The following is a 13,473-nucleotide window of genomic DNA, read 5'->3' on the forward strand; positions in this document are numbered from 1 at the left end:
TCCTCCCACGAGTCGCAAATGCCTGGCATGGGCCAGGCGCTTGCTGTGCTAAGCACCGAGGATCCGGTGAGACGGTCTCTCATTTCAGAAGTAGTCACGTGGGCCCGAGTCAGGTAATGCCAGAGCAGTGAGTTAGGCTGACAGGGCCTCTGTCATCGTACAGGGGACATCTCTCCCTGCTTCGGCCAGAGCAGAAAATACGTCCATGCGTCCCTGTAACGAAAGATGCCCCTCTGTTCTCAGGTTGAGGACAAGCCTACTTCATCGCTCATGGGTTCCGCAGCATTCCCGGTTACTGGGTCTTCACCCTCCTCTGCCCTCCTCCAACGCACTGACAGGTTTCCTCTGTCATCCGACCCACACTGAGGGACATGGAACCATCTGTCGGCTCCTGTGTCATCCTCAGCCAGATGGGCCAGTGGTGGCTGGACAGTGTCAGTAGGTGGTGCTCTTAGGCAACTTAAGGCCTCAGGTCCTACCTCCTAGCAGGAGGGGAGAAGAGAAGGAGGCAGAGCCAGGGACAGAAAAGGATTGGATAAATATTCTGGTGAAGCTTGGAGATCAGCCAGCCCAGCCCCTCGACATACCCCAATCGGGGACCCACATCCTAACTAATATAAAAAATCATATGGCCAACGTTTTTCCCTTCTAAGAAATTTTCCACCTGCATTTTTGTAAGTGCTATGGATCAGGTTTTTCCAAGACCGTAAATATAGCTGTAACTCCGTATGAGAATCCGTTACCTGGCAGGATAACAGAGTTTCATAAAAAGAGTATGGATGGGGGAAGGGTTTCTAGAGTTGCCTTAAAAATGAGATATTAAGGGACTTCGGCAACTGCTGCTAGCAGTTTGATGAAACAAGTTACCATGTTAGAGAACCCACATGGCAAGTAATCGAAGGTGCAGCCGACTAGGAACTCAGGCTCAGTCTGGTAGCCCTTGAGAAACGGAATTCGGCCGACAACCATGTCAGCTTAGAGTTAGGTCTTTCCCCGGTGAACCTTCTCGTGAGAGCCCAGCGCTGGCTGACGGCGTCACAGCCTGGGAGACGCTGAAGCACAAAAGCCAGTGAAGCTGTGCCCGGATGCCTGACACAGAACTGTGAGATAATAAACGTGTGTGGGCCTAAAAGAAACGAAAGAAGCCTCCTTTAACATTGAGTTCATTTTACTCCTGCAAAGAGACTGGCTGGGAAGTATGTAACGGGGCTCATGTTTTGTTGATGTGAACTGACACTAGAGTAAGCAAGAGAAATAAAACCGAGCCTGCTCTTTTGAAGGTTTTCCATCATGCTTGTTTTCTTGGTTGTCCTGCCAGGAAAAAGACTCTTCGGATGGGATGGACCGATCCTTTTTGAGTATGCTTCCAGGCCAGTCCCTCACAGACAAACTCTACAACATTTGGATTCGCCTTCAGAGCCACGTCAATATTGTATTCGATAGCGAGATGGACAAATTAATGACAGAAAAGTACCCTGGCATTAGACAGGTGAGCAATAAATTGGATCCCCATTGCTGGCTGAAGGGGTCAAGTAATAAGCATTTGTATTGATTGAACCAAGAAAATAATAAATATACTTGATTTTTTTAAAAAAATCCTTCTTTGGACTCCCCCCCCCCCCCCCCCCCCCCCCATATAGATCCTCGAGAAGAAGGAGGGCTTATTCCGAAAGCACATGATGGGAAAGCGAGTCGACTACGCGGCCCGTTCCGTCATCTGCCCAGACATGTACATCAACACCAACGAAATCGGAATCCCCATGGTGTGTGCTGAGGGGTGTTTGCTGCTGTCGGGTGGCAGAGGGGAGCGTGGAGGAGGGCTGGAGAGAAGGCGTGTGGCAGGCTGTGTGACCTGGGAGGGTTGGGGGAAGACAGCTTCTCCCTCTTCCTGGTTAAGTCATTTGGAGGGGATGCGAGGCTGTGTGATGGCATTGCTCTCACTCCTTGCCAGGTCTCCAAACACCTTCTCCCTCTAAGGTAGACCCACTCCTGGGCCACAGGGAGCTGACTGCAGGGTGTTCCACGTCCCCCCCGCATATCTTCCCTCTGCCTGTCTTGGCCTAGTCTTTACACCCTCCTAGTCAGAGTGGCTGTAAAACAGAGATGAGCCAGAGGGAAGGGGATTTCATCCCGTGGACTCGCCTGGTGCCAGGAGTCAGGGGTGTGTGCCCTTGGTGGCCAGGGAGAGGGAGGAGAGCGAGCTGCTAGAGAGGAGGCGTGTGTGAGTTGTCCGTCCTCCGACTTCCTCTGGGTAAGCGGTTCACCCCGTCCACCCATTAGTGTTTCCTTAGGGAGCCAGCTTCCGTTTTTCACTTCCCCACCAGTGCAAGCTGTGGTGCTCATTAGCAGCAGCCCTTTAATCGGCTTCCTCCTTAATGGGCCTTGAGGTCAGTAATAATGAAAATGGTTTAATTCCCTCCGTGGAGAGTGTCATTTCTGCATGCACTGCCCTGCTGCTGCTGCTCTCAGGGGAGTGCTGGGAATGAGCGGCGCGCTCTGCCTCCTCTCTCTCGGCACACCAGGGCTTCCTCAGCCAGGCCGTGACCGTCAAGGGAACGAGAATCAGGGGACATTCAGTCCTGTGCCCACCACCTTCTGGGAACTTTAGGTCTTTGCTGGGAATGGCATCATGGAGCCAGTGGTGATGCTCATGAGTCTGAGGCCCCGGGGAGAGAGGCCACACCCGGTTTGTTGCTCTTTCTGGGCAGAGGGCAGGGGCTGCCCCTCTTGGCTTTGGCCTCGTGGTGCCTAGAGTCCCAGCTTTGGGAGAGACTGTTAGTGCTGCCTTCTCTTTCCACATTCAGAGCTGCCAGGCCTCGTTCTTGGATCGATCTGAGCTCATTTGGTAATGGCTGTCCCCTTACGGGGACTCGGAAGTCACCTTCAGCCATCCCCAACCTGCCCCAGGTCTCAGGGCCGTGGTGGCCCAGGGTTGTTGCTCACTGATGGCTGTGAGGAGCAGAGCCTGTGAAACTGCTCTTGGTCCTTGTGGTACACCCTTCCCCCAGCACCTGTGGAGAGGTGTTACGGGAGCAAAGGAGGTGAAATAATGACTCAGTAGTGAACCCCATAGACTAGAGTGTCCCCCTTAAGCTCACATGCCAGTGGTGGAGACACAGATACACAGGAACGGAACACTCAGGCAGTGTCAGTGCGTCAGCGGAAGTGGAACAGGCTGCGGGAAGGGACCGTAGGGAGGCCGCTCACAAGGTGCTGTTGGGGCCGAGAACGGGACAGAATTCAACAGGGTCCCTTACGTAGGACTCGGACTCTCGGAGGCATTTATGTGCATTTAGAAGCATCATAGAGTTTAAAATATTCAGTAGCTCGGAAACTCACTGAAGCAGGGAACTTGTTTTCCTTGGAGTGGACGTGTTGCAGTCTCGTGTTCAGTGGGGCGCTGCATCGTCTCGTGTCTCAGGAAGCTGAGGTGGTTTCCGGTGCCACCTTGACTGTGATGGCTGCCAGAGCTGCCGAGTGACGAGATCCTGATGCCGTGTCTGGGCTCAGGGCAAGAGCCTCAATCCGTTGGTGATGCCTGCTGGGGGCGGGTGGGGGGGGGGGGAGCGGTGGTGGTACTTGAGAGCCAGCACTCGCCACCTCTCTCAAGCTGGTGTCCCATTCTGTGTTCCCTTTGGGGTCCATGAGTTTATTGGCAGAGGAGGAAATGATGATGTTTTAGAATGGGTTAACAATTCTTACATGTCCAGCCAGTGTGCGTCAGTGGTTAAGTGTCGACCCGTAAACCAAAAGGTCATCAGTTTGATTCCCAGTCAGGGCACGTGCCCAAGTTTCAGGCTCCATTCCCAGTAGGGGGCATGCAGGAGGCAACTGATTAATGTTTCTATCTCTCCCTTTCTCTCTCAAATCAATAAAAAAGAAAGAATGGGTCTGTGAGAAATGCTGCAGTGGACATATAGGTACATACATCTTTACGAATAAATATCTCAAATTAAAAACAAAATTCTTACGTGTAGGAGGCAATACCCAGATCATTCTCTCAGACAGACTTCTGGGACAGGGCCCGAACTCTGTTCCCTTAAGGCAGGGGTGGGGAACAGCCGGCCCCCGCCATGTAAGGCCTGAGAAATCATTTGGTCTAGCCCTGCCAAGGCGTTAGGGGTGAGTTAATTAAATGTTTGATCAATTGTAGTATTTTTTAAATTGATTTCAGAGAGGAAGGGAGAGGGAGAGAGAGATAGAAACATCAGTGATGAGAGAGAATCATGGATTGGCTGCCTCTTGCACATCCCCTACTGGGGATTGAGCCCACAACCCAGGCATGTGCCCTGACGGGGAATTAAACCAGTGACCTCCTGGTTTGTAGTCTGATGTTCAATCACTGAGCCATACCGGGCCCAGGCTAATTTTTAAGTTAATTTTGTATGGCCCTCGAATGATGTTATAAATATCTAAATGGCCCTTGGCAGACAAACAGTTCCCCAACCCTGCCTTCAGGCCTCGAATATGGAGACATGGCCTGTGGAAAAGACAGGCCAGTCTTCCCTCTTTAAAGAACCTATTTTGGGTAAGACCGCACCTGCACGTCTTTGAGAAAAAGTCACACAGCTTGTTGTGTCAGACTTTGGGTCCATATAACCTTTCTTGCCCACCCTGAGTTTTTATATCCATTCATCATTTTCAGGTGTTTGCCACAAAACTGACCTACCCTCAGCCAGTTACCCCCTGGAATGTTCAGGAACTGAGGCAAGCAGTCATCAATGGCCCCAATGTGCACCCAGGAGCCTCCATGGTCATCAATGAGGATGGCAGTCGCACAGCCCTGAGCGCTGTGGACCTAACCCAACGGGAAGCCGTGGCTAAGCAGCTCCTGACACCAGCCACCGGGGCACCGAAACCCCAGGGGACAAAAATTGTGAGTAGTGGGCAGGTTTGATCACTGTAGCTGTGGCTATAGTGAGTACTGGCTGTGGGGGTGCTGGGGCTGCTGTGAGTGCTGGCTGTCGGGGTGCTGGGGCTGCAGTGAGTGCTGGCTGTGGGGCTGCACTGAGTGCTGGCTGTGGGGGTGCTGGGGCTGCATTGAGTGCTGGCTGTGGGGGGCTGTGGGGGTGCTGGGGCTGCAGTGAGTGCTGGCTGTGGGGGTGCTGGGGCTGCTGTGAGTGCTGACTGTGGGGGTGCTGGGGCTGCAGTGAGTGCTGGCTGTGGGGCTGCAGTGAGTGCTGGCTGTGGGGGTGCTGTGAGTGCTGGCTGTGGGGGTGCAGTGAGTGCTGGCTGTGGGGGTGCTGGGGCTGCAGTGAGTGCTGGCTGTGGGGGTGCAGTGAGTGCTGGCTGTGGGGCTGCAGTGAGTGCTGGCTGTGGGGGTGCTGGGGTTGCAGTGAGTGCTGGCTGTGGGGCTGCAGTGAGTGCTGGCTGTGGGGGTGCTGGGGTTGCAGTGAGTGCTGGCTGTGGGGGTGCTGGGGCTGCAGTGAGTGCTGGCTGTGGAGACGCTGTGTGAGCAGTTTCTGCTCCCCGAGATAAAGCTTCTCCCACATGTGGGTGTTCCTTGGGGGCTTCATGGTGTTGACTCTCTCTCTCAGCTGGAACTGAAGCTCCTGGGTCCCTGACACCAGGATTAAAGCTTCCTTTGGCTGTCTCACACCACGCAGCACAATGCTGGGCACACATTAGGGGTTGGAGAAAGCTCTTTAATACTAACTGTTGTGGCCTCAGCAGGAGAATTTGCTGTCCTTGACTAGGGCTACCCAGAGGGTGGTGCTCAGATCGTCATCAGCATTCCTGGAGCTTGAGAGAAATACGTGTCGTCTCCCCGCCCCCCCCCCCCCCCCCCCCAATTTTCCTTAAATAAAGAAATGGAATCGCTGGGAATGGGGCCCAGGTGTTTGTGTTTTCACACGCTCTCTGGAGGGTTCCTTTGCATGCTAAGTTTGAGAACTGCCCCCAAAGGAAGGAAATATTCTGTCAGTGATAACTGACGGGTTTCATCTGCTGCTTCAATTTTAGGCAGTTGCTGGTGTTGGTCTGTGGTACCTTTTAAGGCAGTGGTTCTCAACCTTGGCTGCACATTAGAATCACCTGGGAATCTTTTCAAAATCCTGATTTCTGGGCCCCATCCTCCGGAAATTCTGTTTCTTTGTTACTAATGTTGTGGCTCCGCTCCATAACACAGAAACAGAATTTCCAGAGGATGGGGCCCAGAAATCAGGGTTTTCAAAAGATTCCCAGGTGATTCTAATGTGCAGCCAAGGTTGAGAACCACTGTTTTATGGGCTCCTGAGCCTTATGTAGGCTCCACTGATAAGAGTAAAGGACTGACTGGCAATGTTGGCTGAGAGCGTGAAATCAGCGGGTGACAACTCTTGTCAATAATAGCCATTCGTGCCGGCAGAGGGTAGCAGATGATTGTGGCAGAAGTTGTTAGAGTTTTATAGAGTCAGTCTGGGTTTGATTTCTCACTGACAGCCCAGAGGCGGGGGGCTGACTAGGTCTTTGGCAATGGGTCAGTGCATGACTGTTTGCTCAACCCTGAAAGAGCTTTGGAAGAGAAACAGAGGAAAAGGAAGTGCTCTTGGCCTTGTTGTGGGACCAGCAAGGTTCCCACCATTCTTCAGCGAGGCCTGTGGTCTTGCTTCCTCCCCGTTTTCAGCTCTCCTGAGGTAGAGCAGTAACATGCCCCGTGGTTTCCACTTTGGTGGCGGGGGACACGTGCAGAAACAGAACAAGTCACCAACTTTTCTTTCTAGCGCATTCAGATGTGTGTTCAGGCTCACAGGTTATTCTGCTCTCTTTAAGTGCGTGGTGTTTTTCTAGGAGCTGTGAGAGCTGCAAGAGAAGTCCAGGTATATTTCATTGAATTTACAGTAAAGTAGAGCGTGTGAAACAGCCTCCGTAGGAAATTTTGAAAGAAAAGTTGAGAGAGGAAAGCTGGCTGGGGTCCGGCAGTACTGAGTGGGGGTCCACTGCTGCTCCGTGCTGCACTTTGCCAGTCACCAGGGACAAGGTCCCGCCGCCCTGGAGCTAAATGTGCTGCCCACTGTTGAGTGCTGCGGCAGACACAATGGGGAACAGCAGTGGAGATGGTGACTTTATGTACGCGAGCTGGAGAAGGAAGGAGTCTGAGGGCCGTGCTGCAGGGTGGACTGGAGGGAGGGTTTGGAGACCTCAGGAGACAGGTGAGGGCGACAGGAAGCCCTTGCGGAGGGCCGGATCCAGGCTGAGGTTCAGGAGGCTGAGGCATGAGGGACCACATTGGACCTGTTGATGTGGCCCAGGGGCAAAGGCAAGAAGGGACTTACGAAAGAAAAGTGGTGCTTACATCAGAACCTGAGGACTCAGCATGATTATCTTTTTTTTGTTGTCATTAATCCTCACTTGAGGATATTTTTTCCATTGATTTTTAGAGAGAGTGGAAGGGAGGGGGGGAGACACAGAGAGAAAGAGGCATAGATGTGAGAGAGACGCATTCATTGGTTGCCATCCGCATGTGCCCTAACCAGGGCCGGGGATCCAGCCTGCAACCAAGGGACATGCCCTTGACCGGAATCAAACCCACGACCGTTCAGTCCGAGGGCCAATGCTGTAACCACTGAGCCAAACCAGATAGGGCAGGATGATTATCTCTATTCTCCAAAGTCTCAATAATGTCACATATAATACTTACATGTTTTATCAAATACGCGTGCACTTACAGTCTATTTGTAAGTTGTAAGGACTTTGGTTAATGGCATTGTGTGTGGATCAGGACCAGGCTAGGGCTGGGGGAAGTGACAGGTCCCGGTGAGGATGAGAGGGTTAAGAGAGAAGGGGACAGGGTGACTGGGAGACCTATTTGCTGGGAGGTGTGATGTCTCTGCTCCTTCCCGTGGGCCTTGTAAATGGAGGAGGAAGTGGCCAGGAGGGCTGAGTCGTAGTTCTCAGCCCAGCAGTCTGCCAGAAGCTGACTTTGGCTCGGGATCTGCCTCCGAAAGCTCTGACCCGGGCACTGGGCACACTAATTTTCACTGCAATGTTTATTTAGAGACAAGAGAAAGGAAGGGCCTCAGGTTTTCGTTGGCCCGGGGAACACCCTGTGCTCCAGGGTTTCTGTTTGGATTGGCTGGTGCCTGCCCGTCTGGCCTGCGTGCCTTCCCAGCTGTGGGCTTTGCTTATCCTGGAGGATGTGTTGAAGCTGTGAGACTGGGATCCGAGGCCCAGCCTGGAGGTTTGGGCCTGGGCCACAGGTCCAGCAATTTCTCCCTTGGGAGCCTAAGGAAATATGACCTTGAAAGTCAGCTCAGGCTCCGTGGCATGCCCTGCGCAAATGCTCATGGGGACCTTCAGAATCCAGGTCTCCTTGGAAACGTGGACGTGGGGGCAGGAAGGCGGAGTTGGAATTTCTCAGGGAGCAGAAAGACTGACTGCACCAGGTGCTCTTGGGCCTGCCTTTCTGGATGTGAGGGGTTTGCCCCCTGCTTCCTGAGCTGGAGGAAACCTTCAGCCCAGGGGAGGAGGAATGGGGGGAGGGAGGTGGGGAGCATTTCTTCGTAACCTCTAGCCCCTCTTTCTCCAACCTTCTGATGCAGCTGCATAAATGTGGACAACGTAAGAACACACTGGCCTTGTTGTAATTTGTTGTCCCCCAGCTTGTTGTCTGCTGGGATTTAGAGGAAACTTGGGGTGCAGAGAGGTCTCACCCCATCTCCATGACTCCCCTGGCTGCTTAGGGGCATGCAGATTAGTTGGAGTAGCAGTTGCCTTTATGCATTTGTTTGTTATTTTTATTTTTTAAATATGTTTTTATTGATTTCAGAGAGGAAGGGGGGAGAGAGAGAGAAAGAGAGAGAGAGAAACATCAGTGATTAGAGAGAATCATTGATCGACTGTCTCCTCCATGCCCCCTACTGGGGACCGAGCCTGCAACCAGGGCATGTGCCCTGATTGTGAATGGAACCGTGACCTCCTGGTTCATAGGTTAACACAACCACTGAGCAACACCGGCCGGGCTATGTGTTTGTTTTTTAAAGTAGCGTTTATATTTATCATTCAGGAAGCCGGTGGTTAATGTAACATAAGATAAAGGCAGTAAAAGGCTTAGTGAGCCTAATATTAAAGCCAGCTTTGTGGTGGGAGGTGTTCTGTCAGGAGGACATGACCAATGACATATCTCTGTGAGAGGGAAAACGCAGGAATGGTGGTTATCTTTAAGGGGTAAAATTAGTTGTTGTTTTTATTCTCTTCAAATTAGTCTGTTTTCTCTTTTTCCCTTACAGTGAGCATACCACTTGTGAAATAGTTCTTGCTTTGTTCAAAAGTAGTTTATGATCTTTTTAAATAGTCTTGCAGAGGTGAATAAATGCTCATTGTAACATGAGCAATAATCAGATGTATAAAGGTAATGAAAATAATGTAATGATAATCTGTGCCTTACTCACCTCCCCATGTGCCCCTGCCCCCGAGGAGACCATAGTAACAGGTTGTTGAGGATCCAAGCCCCCCTTTCCCTTGTGTATATAAACACGTACAGAGTTGGGGTGGGCTTTAAATTGCCTCATTCTATCACTGTAGACAGCACCTAGATATGTTTTTATACTGAAATACATTATTGCCATCACTTCAGGACTAGAATAGATTTAACTCAGCCCTTCTCATCACTGCATAATATTCCATAGTGTACACCATGCTTTATTCCCCTGTGCCCCTTCAGTGGGCAGCCAGGTTATTTTCAGTTTTTACCACTGTTAAAAAGTGTGCTACATAAACAATGTTTATATAACCTTGCATTGGCGCTCCTTTTCTTCTGAAAGGCCGAAAGGAAATGAGTTTTAAATGTTCTAGAATCTTCTTTCAAATTGCTTTCCCAAAGCCTATGGCAATTTAAACTTTTTAATAATTTTTGGAGTGTAATGAAATGTGTTCAGAGGGCTTGGAACTGGGAATTGAGAACCCCAGCGGCCCTGGCTCTGCTGTCTGAGGTTGGGCAAGGTATTTGTAAAATGTGGAATTTATGTGTAGAGTAACATACTCACGTGTGAGCGTCGGGGGTGAGGGGATGCTAGAGTTCTGCCAAATCCTTTCAAACCCAGGGCTCTCAGGATTCTGTCCGGATATGCTGTCTTCAGAAGTGCTCATTTCTTTCTTCAGATTAATTCTCTGAGGAATTCAGGGCTCCAGAGAGGCCATGCATCTCTGAAGGAGACAGAGATTACTGGACAGGGGTCTGGAGCCTTGTCTGTTGCTGTCCCTCTGAGCCCAGAGCCTGGATGGAGCTATGCTGAACTAGTAGCGATTTCTCAAAGCACCAGAGGGACTAGTAGCTATTTCTCAAAGATTTTTAGAGTTTTGCTCCAGTCTAAAAACTCCCTTTTATTTGGTTGAATAAAGCATGAGACAGATAGAAGCCACACTCGGCCAGGCTGAGGTGAGCTCGGGGGATAGTGGTAATGATGTTGAAGTTGCCGCTGATCACAGTCTGTCCTACGCTCTGGCCCAGGTGTGCCGGCACGTGAAGAACGGGGACGTTCTGCTGCTGAACCGACAGCCCACCCTGCACAGACCTTCCATCCAGGCGCACCACGCCCGCATCCTGCCCGAAGAGAAAGTCCTACGGCTCCACTATGCCAACTGCAAGGCCTATAACGCTGACTTTGATGGAGACGAGATGAATGCCCACTTCCCCCAGAGTGAACTTGGCCGGGCTGAGGCCTATGTCCTGGCCTGCACAGATCAGCAGTACCTTGTTCCCAAGGTAGGTCTGACCTTGAGGCTGGTCCGCAGTCACAGCCTGGCACAGCCTGGCCCTTTCGAGCTGGGCCCTCCCAGCTCCTGGGTCAGGGGACAGCTCAGGGCAGAAGCATGTGGATCACAGGGTCCTGGCTTCCTCCAGGTGGGGTTTCGGCCCTCTAGTTGCTTAGAGCCAGGGAAAGGTTTCTGTTTTGCTGCCTTTTAAAAATAGAAATCATAAGATTCATCACCAAAAGTTACATAATAGGCCTTGTCTTCCAGACTTATGTTTATTACCCTTGGCAAGGAGTAGCATCCCAACTGTGCTGGTCCCCGTGGTTCTCAGATAACTTTGGTCCTTTGAATTCTGAGATGCTTGAATTTTAAGAGACAACTCCAAGGGCCCGAATGAGCGCCCCTTCCAGGCCACAGAGGCCTCTCCTCTTTGAGCCCCTTCCTTCTCATTCCGAGGTTGGTTCTCAGAGGCAGACCCATGTGAACACGGCCGTCCAGAGGAACCCCTGGGATACAGCTTCCCTCCCCCTGGCCTGGCCAGACGACCCATTCTCATTAAGTGGCAGAGGCCCGAGTCAGCATGCTCAGGGGAGGAACAGAGTGGGGAGAGCCAGTCCCCCCTCGCCCCTCAGCCCTCACCCCAAGGGCCTGAGGCCTTTAAAGTATAAGCCTTTACATCACAGTGATTCACAATGACACATCATTCACTTGGACTGTGGTGGAGGATGAAAGAACTAGCAGTAATAGCAGTAGGATTATGGCTACCATTTCCAAGCACTTTTTCGGCTCCAGACACTGCAAAGGACTTTGGAGGCTTCTCCTTTCACCCTCCCGGCAGAGGGTGGGGTAGGTGCTGTCAATGTCCACCTTGACACAAGAGTGTGTTGCTTGCCCCTGGACACAGCGGAGAAGCAGGAGGAAGGACAGGAGCTCCCAGGTTCTCCGGGGTTTTATTCGTATCCCCTCTATGGGCCCTGCCGGCCTTCTGCAGAGGGATGGAGACCTTTGTACTCAGGGACCACTGGAGGCTGCTCAGAGATGTCCCACATCAATTATTGCCCTCTCCTCTGGAACTTCAGTTTCCCCATCAGTCATCTGCCTCCCTGGGAGTCAGGCAGGTGGCCAGGGGCCTCGTATCCCAGCTTCTTTTCCCAGACACACCACAGTAGCTTCATGACCCAGATATCTGAGTTTAACTTTATTTCCCTCCTCTGCCCACCTTAGCCAGCTGATGACTAGGGAAGGCCTGAAAGTAGGAAGGAGGAGTTAGGGCCTACTCAGGTCACTCAGAAATTAGAAGAAATAGTTTCGCTAATTTTTACTACTAATTAGAAGATATACTTGGAATAATATGATTAATTTGGGAATTGGCTTTTTGCCTATTTATGTAAAATAATGGTGGTCATAGCTGTGGTAGTGGTGGCAGTAAAAGCTCATCTGTTGAGCACTCCCTGTTCACCAGGCACTGCCCAAGCAATTTGCAAACATCCTCTTACTTAGTCCTCACAGCAGCCTTACGGGGCAGGTGCGATTTTCACATGCGGAAGCACAAGTGACTAACTTGCCAGCCAGCAGTGAGGCCAGGACTTGAACCCAAGCACATGTTCAGCCCTGTTGAGCCAGCTCTCTGCTCTAGAGCAGTGTCACATTGCCCCACGGGACACCAGCAGAGAGCAGCAGATGGGTCAGTTTTTGCTGGCAGAGTGGCCTCCGGACATTAGCTGCATGGGGAGTTGGGGTACTCTGAAATTCTCCTACTAGTGAATCTTGGATGTTCTGTCCTTGATTTTTCTTGGAAAAGGTAGTGTAGAGCTTCATGCTTACATGTGTGCTGCGGAGGGCAGGCCTGTGTAAATCCAGAGTGCCTCATCACTCTGGATTACATGCCTATCGAGTTTAAGGTCGGGAGACAGGCAGAACATAGGTAAGGAAGCTTATATCAATAAATTAATTTCTTTTTTTAATCTTATTTATTTTTCACAGTTGACATACAATACTATATTAATTTCAGGTCTGCAACATAGTGATATACCTTATGATGTGCTTTATATACCTTTATATACCTTACGAAGTGCTCGCCACAGTGAGTCTAGTATCCACCTGACACCATATATAGTTATTACATTACAGACTATATTCCCTGTGCTGTACTTCACATCACTTTGATTATTTTTTTTGTTTTGTTACTCTTCACCTGAGGATATTTTTGCACTGATTTTTAGAGAGAGTAGAAGGGAGGGAGGGGAGTAGAGAGAGAGAAATATCGATGCAAGAGAGACACATGGATTGGTTGCCTCCCGCACATGCCCCAACTGGGGCTGGGGAACAAACCTGCAACCCAGGTGTGTGCCTTTGACCCAGAATTCAACTCGAGATCCTTCAGTTTGAGGGCTGACATTCTAACGACTAAGCCATGTAGGCCAGGGCCCCTTTGACTATTTTTATAATTGGCAGTTTTACTTCTTCTTTAAAAAAAATATATTTCTTTGTTGATTTCAGAGAGGAAGGGAGAGGGAGAGAGAGATAGAAACATCAGTGATGAGAGAGAATCATTGATCAGCTGCCTCCTACACATCCCCTACTGGGGATCGAGCCCACAATCTGGGCATGTGCCCTTAGCCAATATCGAACCTGGGACCCTTAAGTCTGCAGGCTGACGCTCTATTCATTGAGCCAAACCGGCTAGGGCCAATTTTACTTTTTTTAAAAAATATATGTATTTTATTGTCTTTTTACAGAGAGGAAGGAGAGGGATAGAGAGCTAGAAACATCGACCAGCTGCCTCCTGCACACCCCCTACTG

The 13,473-nt window shown here is 50.8% G+C and overlaps 1 protein-coding gene across 2 annotated transcripts in view; it reads left to right on the forward strand.

Annotated features, from left to right (window-relative positions):
• POLR1A (RNA polymerase I subunit A) overlaps window positions 1-13,473 on the forward strand; it is a 74,178-nt gene that overhangs the window by 22,659 nt on the left and 38,046 nt on the right. For both annotated transcript variants that reach the window (XR_002826554.1, XM_006104003.3), the window contains exons 10-13: window positions 1,319-1,489; window positions 1,641-1,763; window positions 4,646-4,876; window positions 10,427-10,681. Coding sequence is in view for 1 of the 2 variants with exons in the window: in XM_006104003.3 (XP_006104065.1) it covers window positions 1,319-1,489; window positions 1,641-1,763; window positions 4,646-4,876; window positions 10,427-10,681 (780 nt within the window). In the remaining variant the exon portion in view is untranslated. The remainder of the gene's footprint in view (window positions 1-1,318; window positions 1,490-1,640; window positions 1,764-4,645; window positions 4,877-10,426; window positions 10,682-13,473) is intronic.

This window comes from Myotis lucifugus, unplaced genomic scaffold (genome assembly GCF_000147115.1).
Source record: "Myotis lucifugus unplaced genomic scaffold, Myoluc2.0 scaffold_531, whole genome shotgun sequence".
NCBI lineage: Eukaryota > Metazoa > Chordata > Mammalia > Chiroptera > Vespertilionidae > Myotis > Myotis lucifugus.